At 40.8% G+C, this 21932-nt stretch overlaps 1 protein-coding gene across 11 annotated transcripts in view; it reads left to right on the top strand.

Annotated features, from left to right (window-relative positions):
* Positions 1 to 143: 143 nt before the first annotated feature.
* Positions 144 to 21932, top strand: part of LOC137205649 (heat shock 70 kDa protein 14) — a 34652-nt gene continuing 12863 nt past the window's right edge. Inside the window, exons 1-11 of one of the 11 annotated variants that reach the window (XM_067703920.1) lie at positions 145 to 314; positions 1432 to 1512; positions 1588 to 1670; positions 9845 to 9893; positions 10014 to 10119; positions 11260 to 11350; positions 12282 to 12386; positions 13473 to 13634; positions 14851 to 15006; positions 16938 to 17040; positions 18582 to 18680. In XM_067703920.1, the coding sequence (XP_067560021.1) occupies positions 258 to 314; positions 1432 to 1512; positions 1588 to 1670; positions 9845 to 9893; positions 10014 to 10119; positions 11260 to 11350; positions 12282 to 12386; positions 13473 to 13634; positions 14851 to 15006; positions 16938 to 17040; positions 18582 to 18680 (1092 nt within the window). In that variant the 5' untranslated portion in view covers positions 145 to 257. Of the gene's footprint in view, positions 315 to 1431; positions 1513 to 1587; positions 1671 to 3774; positions 4487 to 4995; positions 5495 to 9844; positions 9894 to 10013; positions 10120 to 11259; positions 11351 to 12281; positions 12387 to 13472; positions 13635 to 14850; positions 15007 to 16937; positions 17041 to 18581; positions 18681 to 21932 lie in introns of those variants that run through there. The other 10 variants (XM_067703927.1, XM_067703923.1, XM_067703928.1 and 7 more) reach the window with 10 other exon arrangements.

Here is a 21932-nt window from a genome sequence, read left to right on the forward strand (position 1 = left end):
GCGCACTCTCGCTCACGCGGTGCCTCCCCAGCGGGGCGGGGAGAGACGCAGTAAAGCTATTCGCTGACTGCTCGAGGGGGAAGGCGGGACCTTCACGCTGATTGGCGGGGACGCGGGAAGCCGCGGCGGAGGGACCGGACGCAGTGGGCGGGCGGGAACGTGAAGTCTCCGCGGTGCCTGATGGGGCTGTTCCGCGGCCTGGCGCTCTTGCGGCCGGGGGCACCGGTCGTTACTGCTACCGCCGTGTCTGCCGCCTCATGGCGGCCATCGGGGTTCACCTAGGCTGCACATCAGCCTGTGTGGCCGTCTATAAGGTGAGGGACTCGGGGACTTGGGCTGCGCGTACCCAGTTCTCTGGGTGCGAGGCCAAGTCCTTTGGTCTCCTGCGGGGCTGTGAACGGCGTGTCGCCGTTCTGGGGACGTCGCGCGGAGAGGTGATTCTGTGGGGAAGTTTCGGGCTGAGAGCTGGGCGGACCTGGCCTCGTCCCCCGCGGCTCCTCAAGGAAGGCCGCTGCGGACCCGGGACCTCGCGGGCGCAGGAGGCCCCGAGGGGGGGCGGACCCGGGACCTCGCGGGCGCTGGAGGCCCAGAGAGGGGGCGGACCCGGGACCTCGCGGGCGCAGGAGCCCCCGAGCGGGGGCGGACCCGGGACCTCGCGGGCGCAGGAGGCCCCGAGGGGGGGCGGACCGGGGACATCGCGGGCGCAGGAGGCCCCGAGGGGAGGGCGGACCCGGGACATCGCGGGCGCTGGAGGCCCCGAGGGGGACCTGAAAGTGTGGTACCCGGAGGTTTCTGGATGTTGGCCAAGAAAGGTTTCTGGACGTTGGCCAGAACGCGGGGTGGCCGCATTCTGGAACTGGAGGTGTTGATCCCGCGAAGCGTGTGAAGCCAGATGATGGTGTGTGCTCTATTCAGTTGTCCTTTCTGGAAATGAGAGAGCCTGACTAGGAGTTCGGGGCTTCCTGTCATCAGTGGGCAGGTGGAAGGAGCAATAATGAGGGACAGCCCTGATCCTAGTCTCACGTTTAAATGTCAAATGATTTGTAAGGAAAAGCCAAAGGGTTTAATGCTACTTCATCACATGTAGAGAGTGAAGAAAGATGCATTTATAGGGAAAGGAAGAGAAGTAGGAAGTTTAACGCAATAAGGCTTGCTATTGTACATAGATAGGTTGTTATTACGTCTGTTCTGTTATCCACTATGCAGAGCAGACTGAAAAAAATGAGGTAGTTCTTCATGGAATTCTGATCTTAATTAAAATCTAGGAAATTGATAAGGACAATTAAATCTACTTGTTTAAAATAATGATAAAGCAGTTTTTCTCTCCACATATATGTCAGAGTAACACTGGCCCACCCATGTCTGAATATATCTAAAGAGACTGTATATTTCATCACAAAAGAACTAATACAGTTGCGTATTTTTCTCCAGGATGGCCGGGCTGATGTGGTCGCCAATGATGCAGGTGACAGAGTTACTCCAGCTGTTGTTGCTTACTCAGAAAATGAAGAGGTACTGTTCCCCTCATTTTTGAACTTTGAAATAAGGAAAAAATTATGTGCGTTGTAATATATTGCTCTTTTTCAGGTTGTTGGATTGGCAGCAAAACAAAGTAGAATGAGGAATATTTCAAATACAGTAATGAAAGTAAAGCAGATCCTTGGCAGAAGGTATGGAATAAAATAATACTTTTACCCATGGTAATAAAAACGTGTTTATACATTCTAAGTGTAATGTGAAATGAAACTAGAAACGCCAGTGTGTTTTTTCATTGTTTTTTATGACTGGGTCATTTCACAGAATACTCTAGGAGGCTGTTATCTTCTGATACTATCTTCTGCTGAGTCTTCTCAAGGATGGGATTCACTCAGACAATTGTTTCTTGCTTTCAGATCTGTTACTATTGATAGATGCCAACATACATTTAGTTTTGATAATTTGTGTTATCCAGAGGTGGGAATTTGGACTTATCACATTTGTACAGTACTTTTTTAACTGAGGGAACTTGAAAGATTGTGTGCGAATTTGAAGATTTCTTTGCACTGTAGTTGAATTTCGTGGAATCTATTATAATTGGTGAAATATTTATGTAGAAGCTATTGATTTTCTTCCTCAGATCTTTTTGTGACACTTTCTGGGAACTAAGTTTAACAGTTGGCTTTCAAATTTAAGCATTAGGGAAACAGCTTAATTAATGTCTTAAGAATCAGGTTAATCAGCTGTTGTAACTTTAATTAAAAGATTAAAGAGGCTCGCTTCCCCAGACTTCTGTCTCCTCAAATTATAGATTACCATGATAATTAGGGGTTTTCATTTTCACTGGAGTTGTAATACTTGCTATAGTGTTTTTAAATTTTCAAAGTGCTTTCACATCTATTATTTTATTTAATCCTTTCAAATCCCTGTAAGATTGTCAGGCAGGTTTTATCCCTTCCCATTTCTAGATGAGAAAATCAAGGCACACAGAAGTTAGATATCCCTAAATTAGTTAGGGGGTAAACTAGAAAGGACTGCAGTCCAGGGTGCCTAACCGTTAGCCCCAGGTTCTTTCCTTTCTACTTCGTCAGTTAAGAATTTAGGTAGAAATTTCCTTGTGTTGACTTTAGGATTGGGGGGATCATGGATTAAATTTAAAATTTATTTCTTTTATACATACAGATATTTTGTACTATCCCTTACCTGTGTTTAGTTAAACTGAATTTGATACTCATTTTTTTCCCCTTAGGATCTTTATGCATTACATCAAAACTTGTAGTATTTCAGAGAGAATTCAAATATTCTCTGATGATACATATATTCCCATATCCATTTATCTGTTGACAAAATTTAGTACTGAGCATATTGGAAATAATTTGAGTTGGTGTCAAAAATTTTCAAATTATAGACTGAAAAAGAAATCAGGGAGTTGTGGAAGCTAAATTCACTCATTGTAAGCAGCCAACAATGTATTTTTTAAGTAAACTTTTTTTTTTTGAGATAATGGTAGATTTACATACTGTTACAAGAAATGATACAGAGAGATGGAATGTATTATTGGATTTACCATTTTCTCCCAGTGGTAACATCTTGCAAAACTATACTACAGTATCACAACCAAGGTACTGGCATTGATATAATCAAGATACAGAACAGTTCCACAGATCCATCCCCTTGGTAGCCCTGTTTGTTTTTTTGCTGCTATTTTGGGGCAGGTGGTGGAAGTAAAGACGTGGAGGTCTTCTGCCATATTATGCAAAAAGCTTTGTATTAGCAAGAACAACTTCAGCTCACTTTTCTGGCCCTGGAAGTTACCTTTTCACAAAAGAGTGCAATGGTGACAGTCAGCTGGGTAATACATAGGCACAGCATGCTACTTAGACCAAGGTTAGTAAGGAATGAGCCCCTTTAGACATGTATTGCTATGCCATGGTCCTGCTAGGACTTCTCCAGAATGAGCTGCCTCATGGTCCAGGCATTTCTCCGCCTCGGTCTGTCTGCTTAGAAGTTAATGGTGATTTTTATAGATACACAGTTGTACCAGGTCTCAGCCTTGGAAGCATTCTGCCCTTTGTGGAGGAGCCAGTCCCCTTGTTACCAAGCCAGTAAGGCCCTTTTTAGCCCTTGATCCAGTACCCATCCTGAGCGAACTCCCAAAGTTGGGCTTTCTCAGTGCTGGCATCCTGCCTCTTTGCAGCCTACTTACAGGTAGCACCGCTTAACTTGCTGCCACAATTATCCTTACCCATCCCTGTAACTTTCATTCCCCTGTGGCCTTCCAGCCAGAAATGCGGTCCTTGGACCTGGCTTCTCAGCAATTAGCCCTGAGAGGGAAGAATCGGCTGGCTCCTGGAGATAGACCTGAGCACACAGAGCCTCCCCACACCTTCAGATCGGCACCTTGCTGCCCAGGAGCCTCCTCCAGCTAGCCTTCCTTCCCAGTCCGCTATGGCCACTTCCAATAGCAGCGCAGGCATCCGGTGGTCCAGACAGGAGACACGCACGCTTCTCTCCATACTAGGTGAGGCAGAGTATATTCAGCGCCTCCAGACCGTGCATCACAATGCAGACGTCTACCAGGCTGTGTCTAAGCGGATGCAGCAGGAAGGCTTCCGCCGCACCGAGCGTCAGTGCCGCTCCAAGTTCAAAGTCCTGAAGGCATTATATTTAAAGGCCTATGTGGCCCACGCCACAAGTATGGGTGATCCACCACACTGTCCCTTTTATGATACGTTGGATCAGCTTCTCCGAAATCAGATAGTGACTGACGCAGACAACGTAATGGAGGATGCTGCTTGGGCCAAGCACTGTGATCGGAACTTAGCGGCCCCTGACGCCCCAGGAGAAGAAGGAGCCAGCATTCTGGGAGCAAAGAGGACTCAGGCAGCAGATCATCAGCCTGTCTTGAAAACAGTTAAGGAATCAGATGAGGATTGTCAACTGAGGATCAGTGACCAGATGCGAGAAACCAGTGACCTTGAGGACTCCTGGGATGAATCTTCGGGTGCAGGTAACTCCCCAGCGTGTGAAGGATCAAGGTCCCAGAGTCACTTGTTTCTAATCGTTACATGTTTGGATGGTGACCTTGTCAGCATAGTCCCTATTTCTGCCCCCTGCCCTCTTTTTTAAATCTAATGGTAAGATAAAGGGCTTCAGGTTTTTAAGAGGCGTGACCCTAGGTATGTAAGATATTAGAGCTCCTTTAAACCTGGAAGCACTCCTTAGAACCAGACTAGTTTGGGCATTGCTAATAATGGAGACTTAGGAATTTGTGGCTGTAGAGTAGGTTGGATAGCTATGTGGAAGGGGGCTCAGGAAGGCGAGGGGAGAGGTTTTGGATGTGTGATTGCAACAGAACAAAATGTCCAGATAAGGAAGTGAATTCTTCCCCATCCCTTGTGGAAAGAGGCCTTGCTGGGAATACCATAGCTTTGTCACTGTCCCTCAGCTCTGCTGCTGGCTCCAAGCATTCCCGTAGCAGGAATGTAATCTCTGCAACATTGTTGCTTTGTTTTTCAGGGTGCTCTCAAGGGACCCCCAGCTACAGCAGCTCCCACCACCTTTTCAGAGGTACAGCTGCTCCCTGTCAGAGCAGCCCCGTGACCAGACTGGGGGTGTCCGGTGAGCCCAGCCCCTGCACCAGCTCCAGCCGAAACACTCCCGGGGTGGCCTCGGCACAGCGGCCTCCGGGCTCCTCCTCCAGAGTTCCTTTTGTTTCTGGTGGGGATGGGCCTTTGACCAGTGAGCCCCCTCCCAGGTGGGCAAGGCGAAGAAGGCGGTCCGTGGCCAGGACTATTGCAGCCGAGTTGGCAGAAAACAGGAGATTGGCGCGAGAACTTTCAAAGCGGGAGGAGGAAAAATTGGACCGGCTGATTGCCATTGGCGAGGAGGCCAGTGCTCAGCAGGACACAGCCAACGAGCTGCGCAGGGATGCGGTGGTCGCCGTCAGACGCTTGGCCACAGCGGTGGAAGAGGCAACCGGTGCTTTCCAGCTAGGGCTTGAAAAGTTGCTTCAGAGGTTAATTTCAAACACCAAAAGTTAGGAGCTGATCACACAAGGGTGTATTTCCTACTCTGGCAGAGGCCCGGGTCCAACGGCTGCCTTCTGGTAGCCTGCCTCCTTTTCCGTGTCCTCAGGAAAAAAAAAGAGTGGATGGACCATTAACGTGCAGAAGGGTAGTAATACTAGAATATTCAAGGGTAGAATACTTGCTTCTCCCAAGCGTCTCCACTAGTTGAAAGACGTTTCAGAAACGTGAGAGGTGGCCTAGTAGACAACGGAAGCAGGCAAGTCCAGAGAACTAGTTAGCCCTGGCTTCACCACTGATGCGGGACAACTTAGTTTACTTCTCAACACCAGTTTCCTCAGCTGTTAAAAGGGGGCAGCCTGCCTACCTCACAGGGTTGTTGTGAGGATCAGATGGCTTAAATAGATGTGAAAGGGTTTAAAAGTTTAAAAGCACTATACACATGTAAGTTATTAAAGCATATGACCTTGGCTGAGGTCAGGCTAGGATGAAGCACGGTAGCTGACAAGATGTAGAATTAGGGCTGTATACCAAGACCTCATTGCCTGAATCTACTAGTTTAACTTGACTGCTTCCTGGAGTTTACAAGCTTCACTTCTTTAAATCTCTCTATAGCTCGTGAGGCTAATATAGACACAACACGTATTGGTACCTTTATCTCATATTTTCACTGCTGTGTCTGTGACATACCGACTAGCACACACTCAATAGTCAAACCATCTTTCCCTCCATTTTACTAGTCCTCAGTCTCTTAACACTATGGATATAATTCACAACTGACAGGGAGCCACAATCGTGCTTTTTGGTTCATATTGATAATCTTTGATATAATGAGAAATTGGCTGTCTTATAAAATATTACATGTAAGTAAATTTTTTGCATTCCATATTTTTTAGGTTCCATGATTATGCATAATTATATATCTTGAGCATTGGTTTGCCATTTGGACCTCGTGGAAACAATTCAGATGATATCAGTTTCCCAAATGCTTTTAGCTAATTTTGTTCTTCTCTGTTAGCCTTTTTTCTGTCTAGTATGTTACAGAAGGCAAGCCCTAGAAAACTTTTAGGGAACTTTCCAAAGTCACTTTTTCTCACACGTTATAGACAAAAGTTCACCTCATTAATGGCATATGATGGAATAAAACAGCTTTGGGAACAGTTGGGTGGTGTGGATAAGGACGGCCTGCAATAGCTAGCTCTCTTTAAGCACCAACCCTCCACAAATCCATCCCCTTTTCCCTCCAAAACACATACACATCCTAGAGGAGATATGATGGTGTTGAGCCATGCTTCCAATTTACTCTAGAAAGGAAGCCATTACTGACCATCGTTAACCTAACTTAAAGCTCTTAGCGGTTATTTAGTACTTTCAGAAAGTACAAAAAGAAGACTTAGAATGTAAAGAGCTTTCCTGTAATCAAGAGGCTGGAAAAAAAGTGCAGGCATGTAGGGAGAGGTTTTATTTTCTATTTTGCCAGATTGGTTGCTTACCTAAATGCTGGAAATAGCAATAGGTGGAGAAATGGTCCAGACCACGGCGGGAACATATGGGGAGCAGGAATAGATGGCAGGTTCCTCTGGGGAATGGGCCATTCTGTAGGAAGCAGCGTGAGGTAGAACACACTGGAATCTAGACAGAACCCCCAAATTCTAATGCTGCCACACTTCGTTACACTGAGCAGATCACTTGCCCTTTTTGTGCCTCGGTTTGTCTCTAAAATGAGAGGTTTGTACTAGGTGACATTTCTTGTACCTTCCAGTTCTAAAAAATTAGATGAATAGCATAACGAGGCAAAGTGAAATTCTGATTGCGATATTTTCAGACACAGCAGCGTATTAACGTATGTGAAATCCTGGTAACAATTGTGTTGTAAGGAAGCATTCTATGGCATTAATATTTATGAATGTACTTGTGAACTTCTGTAAGCACCACACCCAGACACAGATTCCGTGCTTTAAAAGAGCGTATGTTTAAGGCACGGAAATGGAGATATATAATTTTTTTTCTCAGTTTTAGGCCCTACGTGGAGGGGTCCATGTCAGTTACAACTGGATAACACTACTGTAGATAGGTAGACTTTCTGGAAAAACAGGGAAGTACTTGAAAGAGTTAGGCCTGTACTATATTAATCTATTAATGGTAGCAAAGTACATAGGCAGGGATTTATTTGAGATAAGAGAAGTGCTGAAGAGCAGAAGTCAAGGTGAACTTGGGAGGAAGTAGTGTGCAGGTCTAATGGGCAGAGTAAGGTTAGGAATAAAACAAGGGAAAAATCTTTAAAAACAGAAAAAACAGGCCAAATCTTGTGAAGAGGAGAGAAGTCGTAATAAGGGGAGGCTGTAGAGAAACAGGCCCAGAAATCCTGTCTGAGCTGTAGGCCCAGCCGTGACTCCCTGTCAGTCTGCAGGCAGGTCACTTTACCATTCTGTACCTCAGGCCCCTCCGCTATCCAGTGGGAGGCTATCCCTGCTACCTCGCAGGAGCTGTGTGAGGGCCCAGTGGGCAGATGAATGTAAAGACAGACGTTTCCAGACCGGGTGGGCTCTACTGGGAGAGTGGGGGGGAAGAAGCGCGGCAGTACGTGAGTGCTGGTGAGTGCTGGTGAGTGCGGGGCAGGGCCCTTCAGCAGGGAGGGGGAGGGGCAGGATGAAGGCCCTGGTACCCTGCTAGGAGTGATGCTCTGCCTGCCTCCTGAAGCCCTCCACGTAAATGGCGCTGTGTATGCCAGCCTGCCACCACCCTCTGTCTCTGTTCAGTAACTCAATCCTGGTGTGGACAAATAAAGTTGTCATCTGTACCTGGCTGTGGTCAGTCCACTACTTTCTGGCGCTACCGTGATCGTTTGTCGTCACCTCCATTCTCTGCTTTCTGCTCCTCCACTGGCTAACCTCCAGGGTCTGGCCTCTCTGTGGCCCTCAGAGCTACGTGTGCTTCTGGCCTCACCTGAGCGAGGCCCTCTCTGCATGGCAATTGAGAAAGAATTTTCTGTTTCTCAGAGTTCTATAAATTCCATTAAAATATCCTTTTCTGGCAAGTTATCTTGTCTGAGTGATAGATAGCTATTTGGTGAAATTATCCTGGTTGACTTAAATTCTGTCCTAAAGGAAACAGAACCACTAAGTGTCATGCCAAAATTACAGTATTGGTAGGAAAAAAAAATTACTGTGGGCACACTTAATCTTTTTTTTCTTACCCTTAAAATATTTGTCCAGGAGCTAGTATAAATATTGGGTTTAGAAAAGGGGCAGGGGTGGGGGAAGGCTAGTGGAAAGAATATTAAACCTTGCGTTAAAGATCTGGATTCCAGCCAGTTGTTCTATTAATTAGTCCTGTGACTTTGGGCATTTTCCCCTTTACAAGACTAGGGTCCTCCGATGTTCAGTTACCCTTCAGCAATTAGCCAGTGTTAAATTTCACCTGCTGTTACTAAACAGTTAAGACTGGTCTCTGGACAGAATAGCCACTGCCCCTTGCAAGAAGGATTTAGTGAAAGGGTCTACCTCATCTTCGTTTCTCGTTGAAATTAAGCCAAAGATCAGACTCCTGTCCCTGCTCACGGCAAAAGTACCTTAGTCATTTAGCATCTCACCGCGAGGCAGTCTAAACCCTAGCCTGGTAGAGAAGGCCTGGGATCAAGTACTGACTCTGCCCCTTATAGTGTTGGGAAGATCAGGTAAGGTAATACATGTGAAAACATTTTGCAGTCTGCATTAATTCGTATTACTATTTTGAGCAACATAACGCCCATTGTTTTAATTTTTCCATTGCCATACACAATTGTTTAGTGCCTACTTTGTATAGGATGTTATATATCTACCTGCAGTAGTCTGCACTTTCACATATATAATATTCATACTTTTGCTTAGTCCTTTCAGGTTTCAGGCATTGATTCATATTCAGAAACCAAGCAGCAAAGATGGTGTTAGGTATTCTGGTTTGCCATTAGTTTGTGGTCCTTTTGTCCTTTTTATCTCAGTGGTTGGGTCTTCAGGATCAAAGATACGAGTATATATGACATAAAATCATTGATATTATGAAAATCATCCCCAAATGTTTAACACCTGTTGATAGTAAGATCAGAACAAGGAACAGCTATTCACTTTCAAATGTGAAGTTAGCACTTTAATAGAATTACTCAACCTTGTAAATTCTGCAGCCATTCATTCCTACCGTCTAAACCTACTCTAATATTGCAAGATTTCTTTTAATATTAAGCAACTTAATTTTGTTTATATTTTTATATTTGTCAAGTGGTATTGAAGAATATAGTCTTCTTTAAAACTTATATGTCAACAATAGTGATATAAATATTTAACTATGTTTATCTCTATGGACAGCTCTGATGATCCACAGGCTCAGAAATACATCAGGGATAGTAAGTGTTTAGTGAGTATGCTTCTATTATTATTTCCCTATTACACAAAGTAATTGCCAATTATATTGATTTGAAACTGTATTTTTATTAAAATCATTCCTTATTTAACACACTCATAATTTCCTTCATAGGTCATTGAAAAAAATGGGAAATTACGCTATGAAATAGATACTGGAGAAGAAAAGAAATTTGTCAGCCCAGAAGATGTTGCCAGACTGATATTTAGTAAAATGAAAGGTATTGAGCAAAAGAAAAGATCTTTTTAAAAACTGACCTTTAAAAAAATCTAGAGATGGTTTTTGATCTGGGGCTAATAAGCAGGGTGATTGAGCGAATGAGCAGTGAGGAGACCTAAATTATGCTAGACCTGCCCGGGCCACTAACTGGCTATGTGACCGTGGTTAAATGACTTATTTTCCCTGACCTTGGTTTCCCTAGAAGTAATGTAAATGGATGGGGCCAAATTAGCATTTTCAAAACTTCTTAAGATGAAGTGACCAGGTGGTCCAGTGGCTAAGACTCTGCGCTCCCAACGCAGGGGACCGAGTACAATCCCTGCTCAGGGAACTAGATCCCACACGCATGCTGCAACTAAGAGTTCGCATGCCGCAACTAAAGATCCCACATGCGGCAACTAAGACCCAGTGCAGCCAAATAAATAAATATTTTTTTAAAAAGATGAAGTGGCCAATAAGCTTGGCGAATAGTGAATGTCGTATCTCTTTCAAGATTGACAGTGCACTCTCCACGGTAATTTAGGCAGATTAAGTAGGTCTGGTTTTATCTCCACTTCAGGTGAAGGCTTGGAGCTAGCTGAGCAGCCATCTGTGGAGCAACTTGAGGGGTTCTGGAGTAGATTACTGACAAGGCTTACTTCAGCTCTGGAATGTGTAATGGATTTGTGGGATGGAAGGCAGCCTTTCACCATGGTCATTGGTCTGCACATTAGTACATTGGAAGCTCATTGTCTAAGAACCCGTCTAATTTGGGAGATGGTTGAAACTTGGAAGCCTAAGAGCAAGGCACTTTGGAAAGTACTTAGTTCCATGTCCACAAACTACACCAAAACCACAAAAAAGTAGTGCACAGTTTAAGAGAGCAAGAGAAGATCATTGGGGTGGAGCAGTCAAGTGAACTGGCAAATCCTTATAGTGAGAATGTCTTTGGCTCAAATTAACAAACCTCAGAGTATCGCTTGACATTTTTGTGTATCATCAGAATTTATTTTTATATATATTTTTCTTCCCATTTTATTGAGATATCATTGACATACAGCACTGTATAAGGTGTACAGCGTAATGATTTGACTTATGTATATCATGACATGATTACCACAGTACGTTTTGTGAACTTTTAAAATATTTTTTTCACGTACAGAAACAGCACATTCTGTCTTGGGCTCAGATGCAAATGATGTAGTTATTACTGTTCCATTTGATTTTGGAGAAAAACAAAAAAATGCTCTTGGGTAAGTATAATATGGGGTTTCTTTTACTTGCTTAGTTAAAGGAAATAACAGATTTCACAGTATCACTATATAGTGAAAGGTAAAATTGCATTTGAAAATAACTTACACAATAAAGTTGTATTTGTAAATACATGTATATTTACATATGTAAATCGTGTGGTAAAAAGTTATGGTAGTAATCATTAATAGTTCCTTTATTTTATGAAATGTCAAAAGAACATAAAATTAAATGTACTTTCCTAGCTATTTTGATTGGAAATGTTTTTGATTACCAGGTTAAGTTGATGTTTATGAATCACTTTGCCTTAGTGTCATGTAATTAAGGCTTACGTGGGAATTATATAAAAATAAGCAATTTTAGAAAATATTTGCGATTATTTTTTCACCTTAGGTTAACATCTAAACAAAAAGTTATATTTAGTTTTTATAGGTTGTTATGCAAATGTAATTGGCAAGCACCCAGTCTTTTGCTCTGTGGATAGAGTTCCCTATGGGGCTTTGCTGAACACCTGAGTTGCTTCTGGGGCAGAGAATTGCTTTATTTACTTGCACTTGTGGGGTGTTAAAACTGTGACCCTAAATTAAAGAAGTTGGAAAATGCTAAAATGTATTATAAATATGTCCTAATCTCTTTCTAAAGTTTGTAAGCTTGAGCACTTGGAGAGCTTTCTCTTCCTTACTCAGTATAAGCACGTTATTTTCTTTGTCAGGGAAATAGACTCTGAACATTATTATTTTAAACAGAAGTGATCTACGCTTAAAGATTTAGGTCTGTTTCTTATGTTCTGTTATCTTCTAAAGATCATTACCCTTCATGTTCTACTTACAAAGTCTTATATGCTATTGCATAAAATCTTCAGCAGAGCATTTCTAAAAATGTAGACTTCAACATGTTGTGATACTAAATGTATTAAAAGTAAATTGTCCACAGGGAAGCAGCCAGAGCTGCTGGGTTCAATGTTTTGCGGTTAATCCACGAACCTTCTGCAGCTCTTTTGGCTTATGGAATTGGACAAGACTCCCCCACTGGAAAAAGGTAAAAACCATATTTGCAGCTTTAAGTTTTTCACTGCAGAAAACATTTTAGATTATAGCAATTATTTCAGTAGAGATTGTTACATAGCACAGTGGTTCCAAGCCTTTATGGATGGAAAGACATCGAAACTCTCACCTGGAGTTTTTCAAATAGATGAGAAAGATGTCCTAGGAAAGCAGAGAAAGAGTATAACAGGCAGGAGGGAAGGTTGAGCTTTTCCGCCCTTCTCTTATCACCTACACTTTGTCCCCTTAGTGGAGGAAGATTTGAAATTTATAAGCCCAGCCAAGTTCCAGCTGAAGCTCTAGGGCACCGTTAATTTTACTACCAATTCTAATTATTAAACATGCTTAGAAACAGTGAGGTCTTTTATGTACATTTGTCTTGGCAGGAGATGGGGGAAAAGCCAGTATGGGGATTTAAGACTTCATTTGATAATGAAATAGTAAGACATACTCCTAATTTAATTATAAAACTTGTCTTAATAGATCTGACACATCGTGTAATTTTAGGGAAATCAATTCAGATGTGTTAATTTCCCCTAATTGTGTCATTTCATTCATATCTCACAATTAACCTAATACGTATAAATTACTAGCAGATTTTTTTTTAGGTAAACTCAAATATAGAATATAAATTACAATATCAGAAATTTTGGATTTTGATACATAGGAAATTAGCTCCTAGTTTTGCATATGTTTTACTTTTGTAGAACATGTTATTGCAGTAGTAACAAGGACAATATTAACATAAAATTTCTCTGTTTAATTCTCTTAAAATTCACTTTAATTACAAATCTCTTCTTTATTTACTTTGAAAAGTTAGTGTTTTGAACTCCAGTTAGTCAGAAGAATACAGTTTTACCAGTACAACTAAATGAAAAAGAGCTTTGACTTAAAATCAGAAGATCTGGTTTCTAGGCTTAAGTCATCACTGAGTGATGACCATGGACAACTTAGTTACTCATGTGAGATTTTCAGTTTCCTCATATGTGATTTATAGTGACTTGTTAGTTTAAGAAGTCGAACCTGGCTTTACAATGCTGTGATTCTCTCATAACTTACTCATGTTATCTTTTTTTTTAAGCAACATTTTGGTATTCAAACTTGGAGGAACATCCTTATCTATCAGTGTCATGGAAGTTAACAGTGGAATATATCGTGTTCTTTCAACAAACACTGATAATAACATTGGAGGTACACATTTCACAGAAACCTTAGCACAGTACCTAGCTTCTGAGTTTCAGAGGTGAGTATAAAGGGACTTGATGATATATTTCGATTGAAGTTTCACTTCAGGTTTAATTTTTTCCTAATTTATTTGAAATTGCCCTTCAAAGGAGGACATGTTTTTTCCAGTGCGCTGGATATTTTTGTGTCTAAAGTTCTAAGGTCTGTTCTGGTAAACAGGGGGAAGCAGAGGCCAAGCTGCCCAGTGCAGTGTACTTGGATTTTTCCCTCAATTCTTCAGTGGTTGCTTTTATGTCTGGATGAAGGAGGGTAAAAGCACTGAGGCCTCACTACCTTCTGAACAGTTTTTACAGGTGTAGAAGATTATGTTATAGTTACATTCCAGTAAGTGAATGTCTTGCAGAGTGTTTATTTTATTACTAATCTACTACCACAAGGAATATTTTAGTTTTGTTGCTGGATATAATTATTCCATTCAAAATTCTAATCCTGTTTGGCACATTATGAGTCAAATATATAAAGGTTATATTTGGGACATTCCTACTGTAAAAAGAAGCTGAAATAGCATTTTCATCAGTTTGACTAAACTGGGTAAAAAAAAGTCTTGAAAAAGTGATAATTTCTCATTTCTTTAATGAAGACCTATACTGCTTTTTGTTGTAAAGGAGTTCCAACTCAAGGAAGGGCTGTGTTAATTTTACTACGGATTTCAGTTTTTCAACATGTTTAAAAACAGGGCCATCAACATCACCACTTAGCAAGCAGTTTTAACAATTAACTCCCCTTGGACGTAGAGGAACTAAAATTTTACGTATTTCGTTATGTTTCAAATTTCTCTGAAGAAGCACTTTTAGTTCTTTTTTTTTTTTTTTTGCTGGACAGATAATTTTGTGCCTTCAAACAATAATCATGCTGTGGTTGTAAGGGGTGAGGTGTGAGACTTGACCCAGTTGCATGAATCTCCTTTAACCTCCTTTTGTCTCATCTGCAAAAAGATGATGGTTCCTGTACTTCTTCAAAGCACAACAGTCCATTATTGTGATTACAGAATCCAGCAATTCAAAGTGTTAAGTATATTGATTATTCATTTTTCTTGAGACACTTCTTTAAATGCAGAGAATTTTCTTTGGATATTTTGGAGATACTAAAATCTGGTAGTAATATTGATTCATGAGCTTATAGTTATCCTAATAAGGATTATCCAGATTTTAGTTACAATAAATTCTAAATGACCTAGTAATTTTTAAACTTCAAAGATTGTATTTTTAATTTAGATCCTTCAAACATGACGTGAGAGGAAATGCCCGTGCCATGGTGAAACTGATGAACAGTGCTGACACTGCAAAACATTCTTTGTCAACCTTGGGAAGTGCCAATTGTTTCCTTGACTCATTGTATAAAGGTCAAGATTTTGACTGCAATGTGTCCAGGTAAAACTGCAGTTCAAAAAACTTAAACAAAAAACTTTCAAGTGTATTCACATTTAGGTGTAATTTTCTCACTTTGGGTTTTTCGTTTGCTCATTTGAGGTTTATTAGCCCTCTATAAAAGGGGAGTTTTCCTGTCTTTACTTCTGGGGTCCAACTCCTGTCAGACTAAATAACTGTTCGCAAAGTAATCATGTCAGCTGTGATTGCCCTGTTATTTTACAGCTACGAAGAGCAGTGTGTGAAAAGGGCTTCCTAGATCTTTTTTTTTTTTTAACATCTTTATTGGGGTATAATTGTTTTACAATTCCTAGATCTTTGAAAGAAAGATGAGAGAAGACTTGAAGTTTGAGATTTGCGAGTTTCTCTTACTGAATAGCAGTCCCACCTGTATAGTCCCTAGTTCTCTCTGGGGCTTGCACATGTATCAGTGGTTGTTACTATAACTTGATCGTTACCCCTGTGTGGCAGGCTGTATTCTAAGTACTTTCTATGTATTAACTCTCAAATTCTCCTAACAACCTGATGAGGTAAGTACTGTTATTTTCCTTACTTTACACAGGAGGAAGCTGAAACACAGGTTTCATTTCTTGTCCGAGGTTATCCAGCTAGTAAGTGACAGACCTTGGACTCAAACCCAGCTAGTTTTGACTCCAGAGTTCTGTTACCTATCACAGTACTTTGAGGATTGATCCCTTTCTTGGTTTTATTTGATCTGTCATCCATTGGCAGCATTGTAAATTTTAATAGCTTTTATGACATTTAGTAAACACAGGTTTAATGTGCATAAAATTGTTTTTAATGCTCATATCTTTTACTTAATCCAAAACATTGCTTACAAATGATTGCACCTTCACCCAGGAAGTCCAAGGGAGGCCGTTGTCCTATCATCGTATCATTTTGCATTGCATATTACTCAGAATAATAATAGCTACCGTTAGCACAATTTAAACCTCCCAACAAGATAATGGATGACTTGGAAGCATAGTGAAGTTGTCCAGAATTACAGTATTATATTATTTTTAGGCTTTTACTGAGTCTGTGTGGTTAAATTCTCTCTTCATCTGGCCCTTGTAGTTTAGCTTCCTCATCTCCCTGGGCTTTCTCGAAGACTCCAGGTCAGCACTGCCACCTGTGGCTGTTTAAACTTTTTAATTAATTACAGGTAAATAACATTAAAAATTCGGTTCCTCAGTAGCATTAGCCACAGTTAAAGTGCTCAGTAGTCTCATGTAGCCAGTGGCTCCAGAAAGTTCTCTAGATCTTTTAAGAGAGATTTCAAGCTACAATCTAAAAGAAAGTTGTTAAATTGAATTTAAATCTCTTTTGTGGCAACAGTCTTTATATCAACTTAGTGCTAAGTTTGTCCAAGTACTCAGTATATGTTTGCTTATTAATAAGGAAATAGAAGGAAATAGAATTTATTAAGAAGGAAATAGAATTCGTAATTTTATTTGCTAGCATTTAAGCTTCTCGGTGCAAAAGAACTAAACCTATGTGCAGCATGGGCTCAGACTATAAAGAAAAGTAGTGAGAAACAATTTTAAAAATTTTAACACATAAAAATAGCAAAAATTTCCAAATGGTGGTTTGATTTGGATCAATAGATTTATTGTCAGAAATGCCATACACTGAGTATTTATTTTTAGGTGTTTTGAAAGCTTACAAGCAGGCTATGGGTAAGATAATCTTCCATCTGAATTTAATACTAAACATCTTCATACATTTGTAGATGGATAACCTAGACCTTTTCACCCCATGATATTGCACTGCTGGGTGTTTAACATCCTGTTCTGATCATAAACCTATTCTAAAGAGATTCATCACAGTAGGTTTTTTGTCATTAACCTTCACAAGAAAAAGATGTCTTGTTTGACTTTTTTCTGTGTCTTCTCTGTGTGTATGTGTATTTGTGTGTGTGTGTGTGTGTACAGAGCAAGATTTGAACTTCTCTGTTCTCCACTTTTTAATAAATGTATAGAAGCAATCAGAGAACTCTTAGAACAAAGTGGATTTACAGCCGATGATATCAACAAGGTAATACTTTTGTATTTTCTTATTTATGTTGGGAGTAATTTTCAATTTGGAATTTAGGAAGCAGCCCCTTGGTACTGAAAGAATATTTTTACACATTTAAATATTTTCTTAGCTTATATTAGGAAGGACATTGATTAAATTTTGATTAATGGCTCTGATGAACTCATAGTTCTGTATGTTCATTTTCTTAGCAAAAAAGACTAATTCCTTTTCAGTATATTTTTTTATATGTAAGTAAAAACTGACAGATATTAGAACATTTGCCATGTGTCAAGCACTGTTTCTAAGCGTTTTACATGTATTAACTTGCTGATTGCTCACCAACAGCTCCATGAAGTAGGTGTTATTATTTATCCCCATTTTAGAATTGGAGGTACAGAGGTTCAAAGGTATAAGTAACTTCATGGTAATTGTGTGTTTAGTGGTAGAGCTAGGATTTAACTCAGTGTGGTTCCCAAGTCTGCTCTTAACCAGTACACCAAACTGCTTCTCTCTGCTTGCTGAGAAATATTGCATATTTGCTTGCATAAGAAAAGATTTTGAGACTTTCAAAAATATTCCAACTGTTTACTGTTCTCTTTTCTCCCAAGATTATTTCTACTCATTTAAAATACATATACATTTTTTTCATTTTTGTTAATAAAGGAATTTTCATATAAGAAAACTCAGAAAATAGGTAGTGTTTTATTTTATAATAAACTAGTCTAATTTGTATGCACAATTTTGAATTCTCTGTTCCTTAAATAATAATATAATCAATTTCTTTGCCCATATTACTGTGTAGTCTTCATCAACACAATTTTAAATAGGCTCAATATCCTAGAAAAGGAAGAGCACCGTAGATTATTTCATTGTTCTGTTTGGACTCCTAGATCGGGTCTTCCCCTCCCCAGAACAGTGATACCCATCTTTCCCCATATTTAAGGTTACTCCTTGGGATAGAGTCCCATAGTAAAATCATTGGGTCAAAGAGTATAAATAGCTTAAACCTATTTTTACCTTCAGTTACCTTCCAAGAGAGTTGAATTAACTTATACTTTCATCAGCAATATATGAGAACAGACATTTTACTGTAACCTTGCTGACACTGAGTTTTATCATTTAAAGATAAATTTTCCATTAGGTAGTTGAAAAAAAGATATTTTTTACTTTATATTTTGTTGGGTACTATAGGATTCTTTAAAAATATTTATTATTAATATTATTAAATAATGTTTAATCTTGTGTTTCCTTATGTGTAAATATTTCATATCCTTTGCCTGTTTGATCAATTAAATCTTAGTATTTTTTAAAATGTATTTGTGTAAATGCTTTATATAATCAGAAAATTAACTGCTGTTTACTATAGTCTTCTTTTGAGGCATGCAGTTTACTGTTTAACTTTGGTCCTGTTATGGAGGAGGGTATTTGATACACTGAGGTTTCATTTATTTATCTATTTAAATCTGTTGGTCTGTTACTCTGATTTCTTCAGCTGCTTCTAAGTTTATAAATTCCATCTTTGTTCAGGTGTATTTAATACTATTTTCTTTTTGCTGTAGTTTGAAAGTTTTTATATTTTCACTATTTTGCTGTATGCTGTAAGATGGAAATTGCATTTTTTTGTCTTTTGGTGGAGGTTTTCCCTTCAGTCTAGTTCAGTAAGTATTTTTTTTGAACACTTATAACATGCCATGCGTTGTGCTAGGTGATTGGGGGTGTGTGTGTGTGGGAGGGTGAAGGTGGCTTACAAAGATTAAGGCACATGGAAGAGTGGTACAAGGCAGGGGTGGAAGGGAATGAACTTGGAGACAGACCCACCTGAACTGGAAGGCTCACACTGCTGATTGTTCCAGAACAGACAAATCACTTAATTTCATGAGCCTTACTTGTCTCTTCTTATTAAGGAGGGTGATAATACTTAACTTATAAGTATAACTTACTCTATAAGGTTGTTATGAGGATTAAATGAAATATCATGTATGGCACAGGGTGTGCTGTATTGTAGATGATCAGTTAATGTGAGTTCTCTTCCTTCATTAACTGGTCATACAGCCCTCACATTAGATACCACAAATGGTACGATCCTCAATTGCTTGACTAGAGGTCAAGTACATTCTTAGGATTAAGAATATTGTTAAAGATTCACTCTCCAGATACTTCTAAAATACAAGCTTTTGAGAACTTAAAAATATAGAGTTGTCTCTGTAGTTTGTTGACCTTGCAGCAGTAACAAACAACCCCCAAGTCTCACTGGTTTTCTACTGTAGACAATTTTTTCTTGCTAGTGTTTCACGTGGGCAGCTGAAGGTGGCCGTAGGTCTACTGCTATGGCTCTTTTCCGTGCTTCTCCTTCTACGATCCAGGCTAAAGGAGCAGCTCTCTGGGACGTGCGGTTCTCACTGTGGAGGGGAAAGAGGAAGAGAGCTGGCAGAACGTGCAGGGCTTTTAAAGCTTCTGCTTAGATACGTTGTACTTCAGTGTAGTCACATTCATTTGGCCAAAGCTAGACATGGCCAGGCCTGAGTGTGGGCAGGGAAATCTCCACCTGCATGGAGGGGTTGCAAATTCCGGGCAGTGGCAGTGGGCCGGTAAGTATAATCCTCCTATGGGGATGGAGGGAGGGCTTTACAGTCATTCACACGTTTAATCCTCACAAAGGCATCAGGAGATAGGCACCGCTATCTCCATGGCCAGAGGAGGAAACTAAAAAGGTTCCAAAGAGGTTAAGTGCTTTGCTTAAAGTAACGCTGGCACGCACGTGCCGGCGCTGGGATTGGAGCTCACAGTCTGCCCCTGCAGTTCGTGCTCGCTCTTTACTCTTACGCCCATCGCCTTTCCCACTCTAGTATCGGGCAGTCTAGTCTTAGGAATATTTGGTTTTTCCCGAAGGAATCCTCTCATCGAGTGCTTGAGAAGGACACGGCTGATCTCTGAGGACAGGGAGCGTCAGGGTTCCTACTTTTCATTACGGTAGACTTCCTTTATCTCCGTGTGTTCAGCACCGTGCTCCCCTCTCTCCCCTGCTGTCCCCAAGCTGGGCCGAAGCCCCGTGTCTGAGGGGGCAGGAGGCGCTGATGGGTCAGGGCTGAGGTCTGGGGGTCTGCTGGCCCCGTGCGCATGCGGGCGGGGCTGCTGTCCACCCGGTGTCCCGCTTTCACCCCTCGGCTTGGCCCTCGCTTCCTGTGGCCTTTGGTGCTTCGCAGTCCCAAGCCGCTCTGGGTTCTGTGACGCAAACCATCTTGCTTCCCCTTTGTTTATCTCAGGCCACGTCAGCTTTAAGACAGTTACTTCTCTCCCTTTCAGCTTCCAAAATTTGCTGAAATCTCAAGCTCAAGTTCTCTCCTGCATTTATTCTGCCATTTATATCTTCTTAAATTCCCTTATTGTCTACAAGTGGGCTTGTAGAAGGGTACGTAGATATACCGATGCAGTTAATTCTCGCCGTTTTTACCAAGCATCCAGACTCTTCAGCTGCAGTTTTAATACCTGCATAGTATTTTGTTGCATTGATGTATCATAATTTACACAGCCAATTATTTGTGTTGAGTGTGTACGTTATTTTGGTTTTATAAATAGCAGTCTTTGTGGCTTTGTTAATATCCTTAATTTCCTTGGAATAAGATTTGTGAGTAGAATCCCAAATTTTAAGGCTTTTAGTATTTATCAGATTGCTCACCAAAAGCAATTTACTTTCTGAGTAGGCGTAAACCCTCATTATTAACGTTGCAATTTTTTAAAATTCTTTTTATTCATATTGGTTTTTTTCAGGGCGCTTTAGAATTATTTTTTCAACTTCTTAGATAAAAATCCCATTGTGATTTTGATGCAGTTGTATTAAGCCAATAAAATTTTGGGGAGTGATATATTATCTTTACAGTATTTAGTTTTCCTAACCACAAAGTTGGTATCTCTCTGTGTTCAAATCTTCTTTAATACTTATATTGAGTTATGTGTTTTCGTAATTGTGGGATCTCTGGCTGTTGTGAATGAGATATTTCTTTGCTTTTATTTATCAATACTAATTTGGTTTTGCTGATAGAACACTTACTGGTTTTGCCTCTTTATCTGATACTCTGCCACTTCACGAATTCTTGGTATTGATAATTTTTCAAGGAGTCTTCTGAATTTCCTAGGCATGCATTCAAATCCATTTACTAGTTAACACACAACTAATTATTGAGCACACCTGCTCCGTTCCAAGCGGGTTCTAGGCACTTGGGACACAGCAGTAAACATAAAGTCTTTGCCGTCAAGAAACAGTTAAAATAATGCCCAGTTGTGATAACTGTTATGAAGAAAAATAAAGCAGGATAAGGGCATAGCTAGTGACAGAGGGTGATTTTGCAGATAAGAATCCCATCTAAGGAGATGGCTTTTGATCAGAGCCCTGCAGGGACTGAAATGAAGGAACAGACTGGGTGAATTTCTGCCGCTTTTCCAGGCAGAGGGAACAGCCAGAGGGGAGCAAGCTTGGTATGTTTAAGGGGTAGCAGTAGGGATGGGACCGAGTGAGCCAGAGGAGGTGGGAGGAGGGAGCAAGGGACCAGATCACTGGGAAAAGCAGTTGCAGTGGAGTTACGGAGGGAGACACCTTACTGGAGTGAGTTTAAATAGAAAAGAAGGTGAGTCCATGGACACGATAAATATAAATAACTCTTGAGAAGTTCTGCTAAAAGGGCAGAAGGGAAATGGGGTGGTAGCTGGAGTGGGCTGTGGGCGTTGGGAGAGGGTTTTATCCGTGTTTGGTGATACTTTTATCTTGCATCTCTGTACCCCTTGCTGCTGCTGCTTTTTTTTTTTTTTTTTTTTTTTGCGGTACGCGGGCCTCTCACTGTTGTGGCCTCTCCCACTGCGGACGCGCAGGCTCAGCGGCTATGGCTCACAGGCCCAGCTGCTCTGCGGCATGTGGG

This window comes from Pseudorca crassidens, chromosome 1, assembly GCF_039906515.1.
Source record: "Pseudorca crassidens isolate mPseCra1 chromosome 1, mPseCra1.hap1, whole genome shotgun sequence".
NCBI lineage: Eukaryota > Metazoa > Chordata > Mammalia > Artiodactyla > Delphinidae > Pseudorca > Pseudorca crassidens.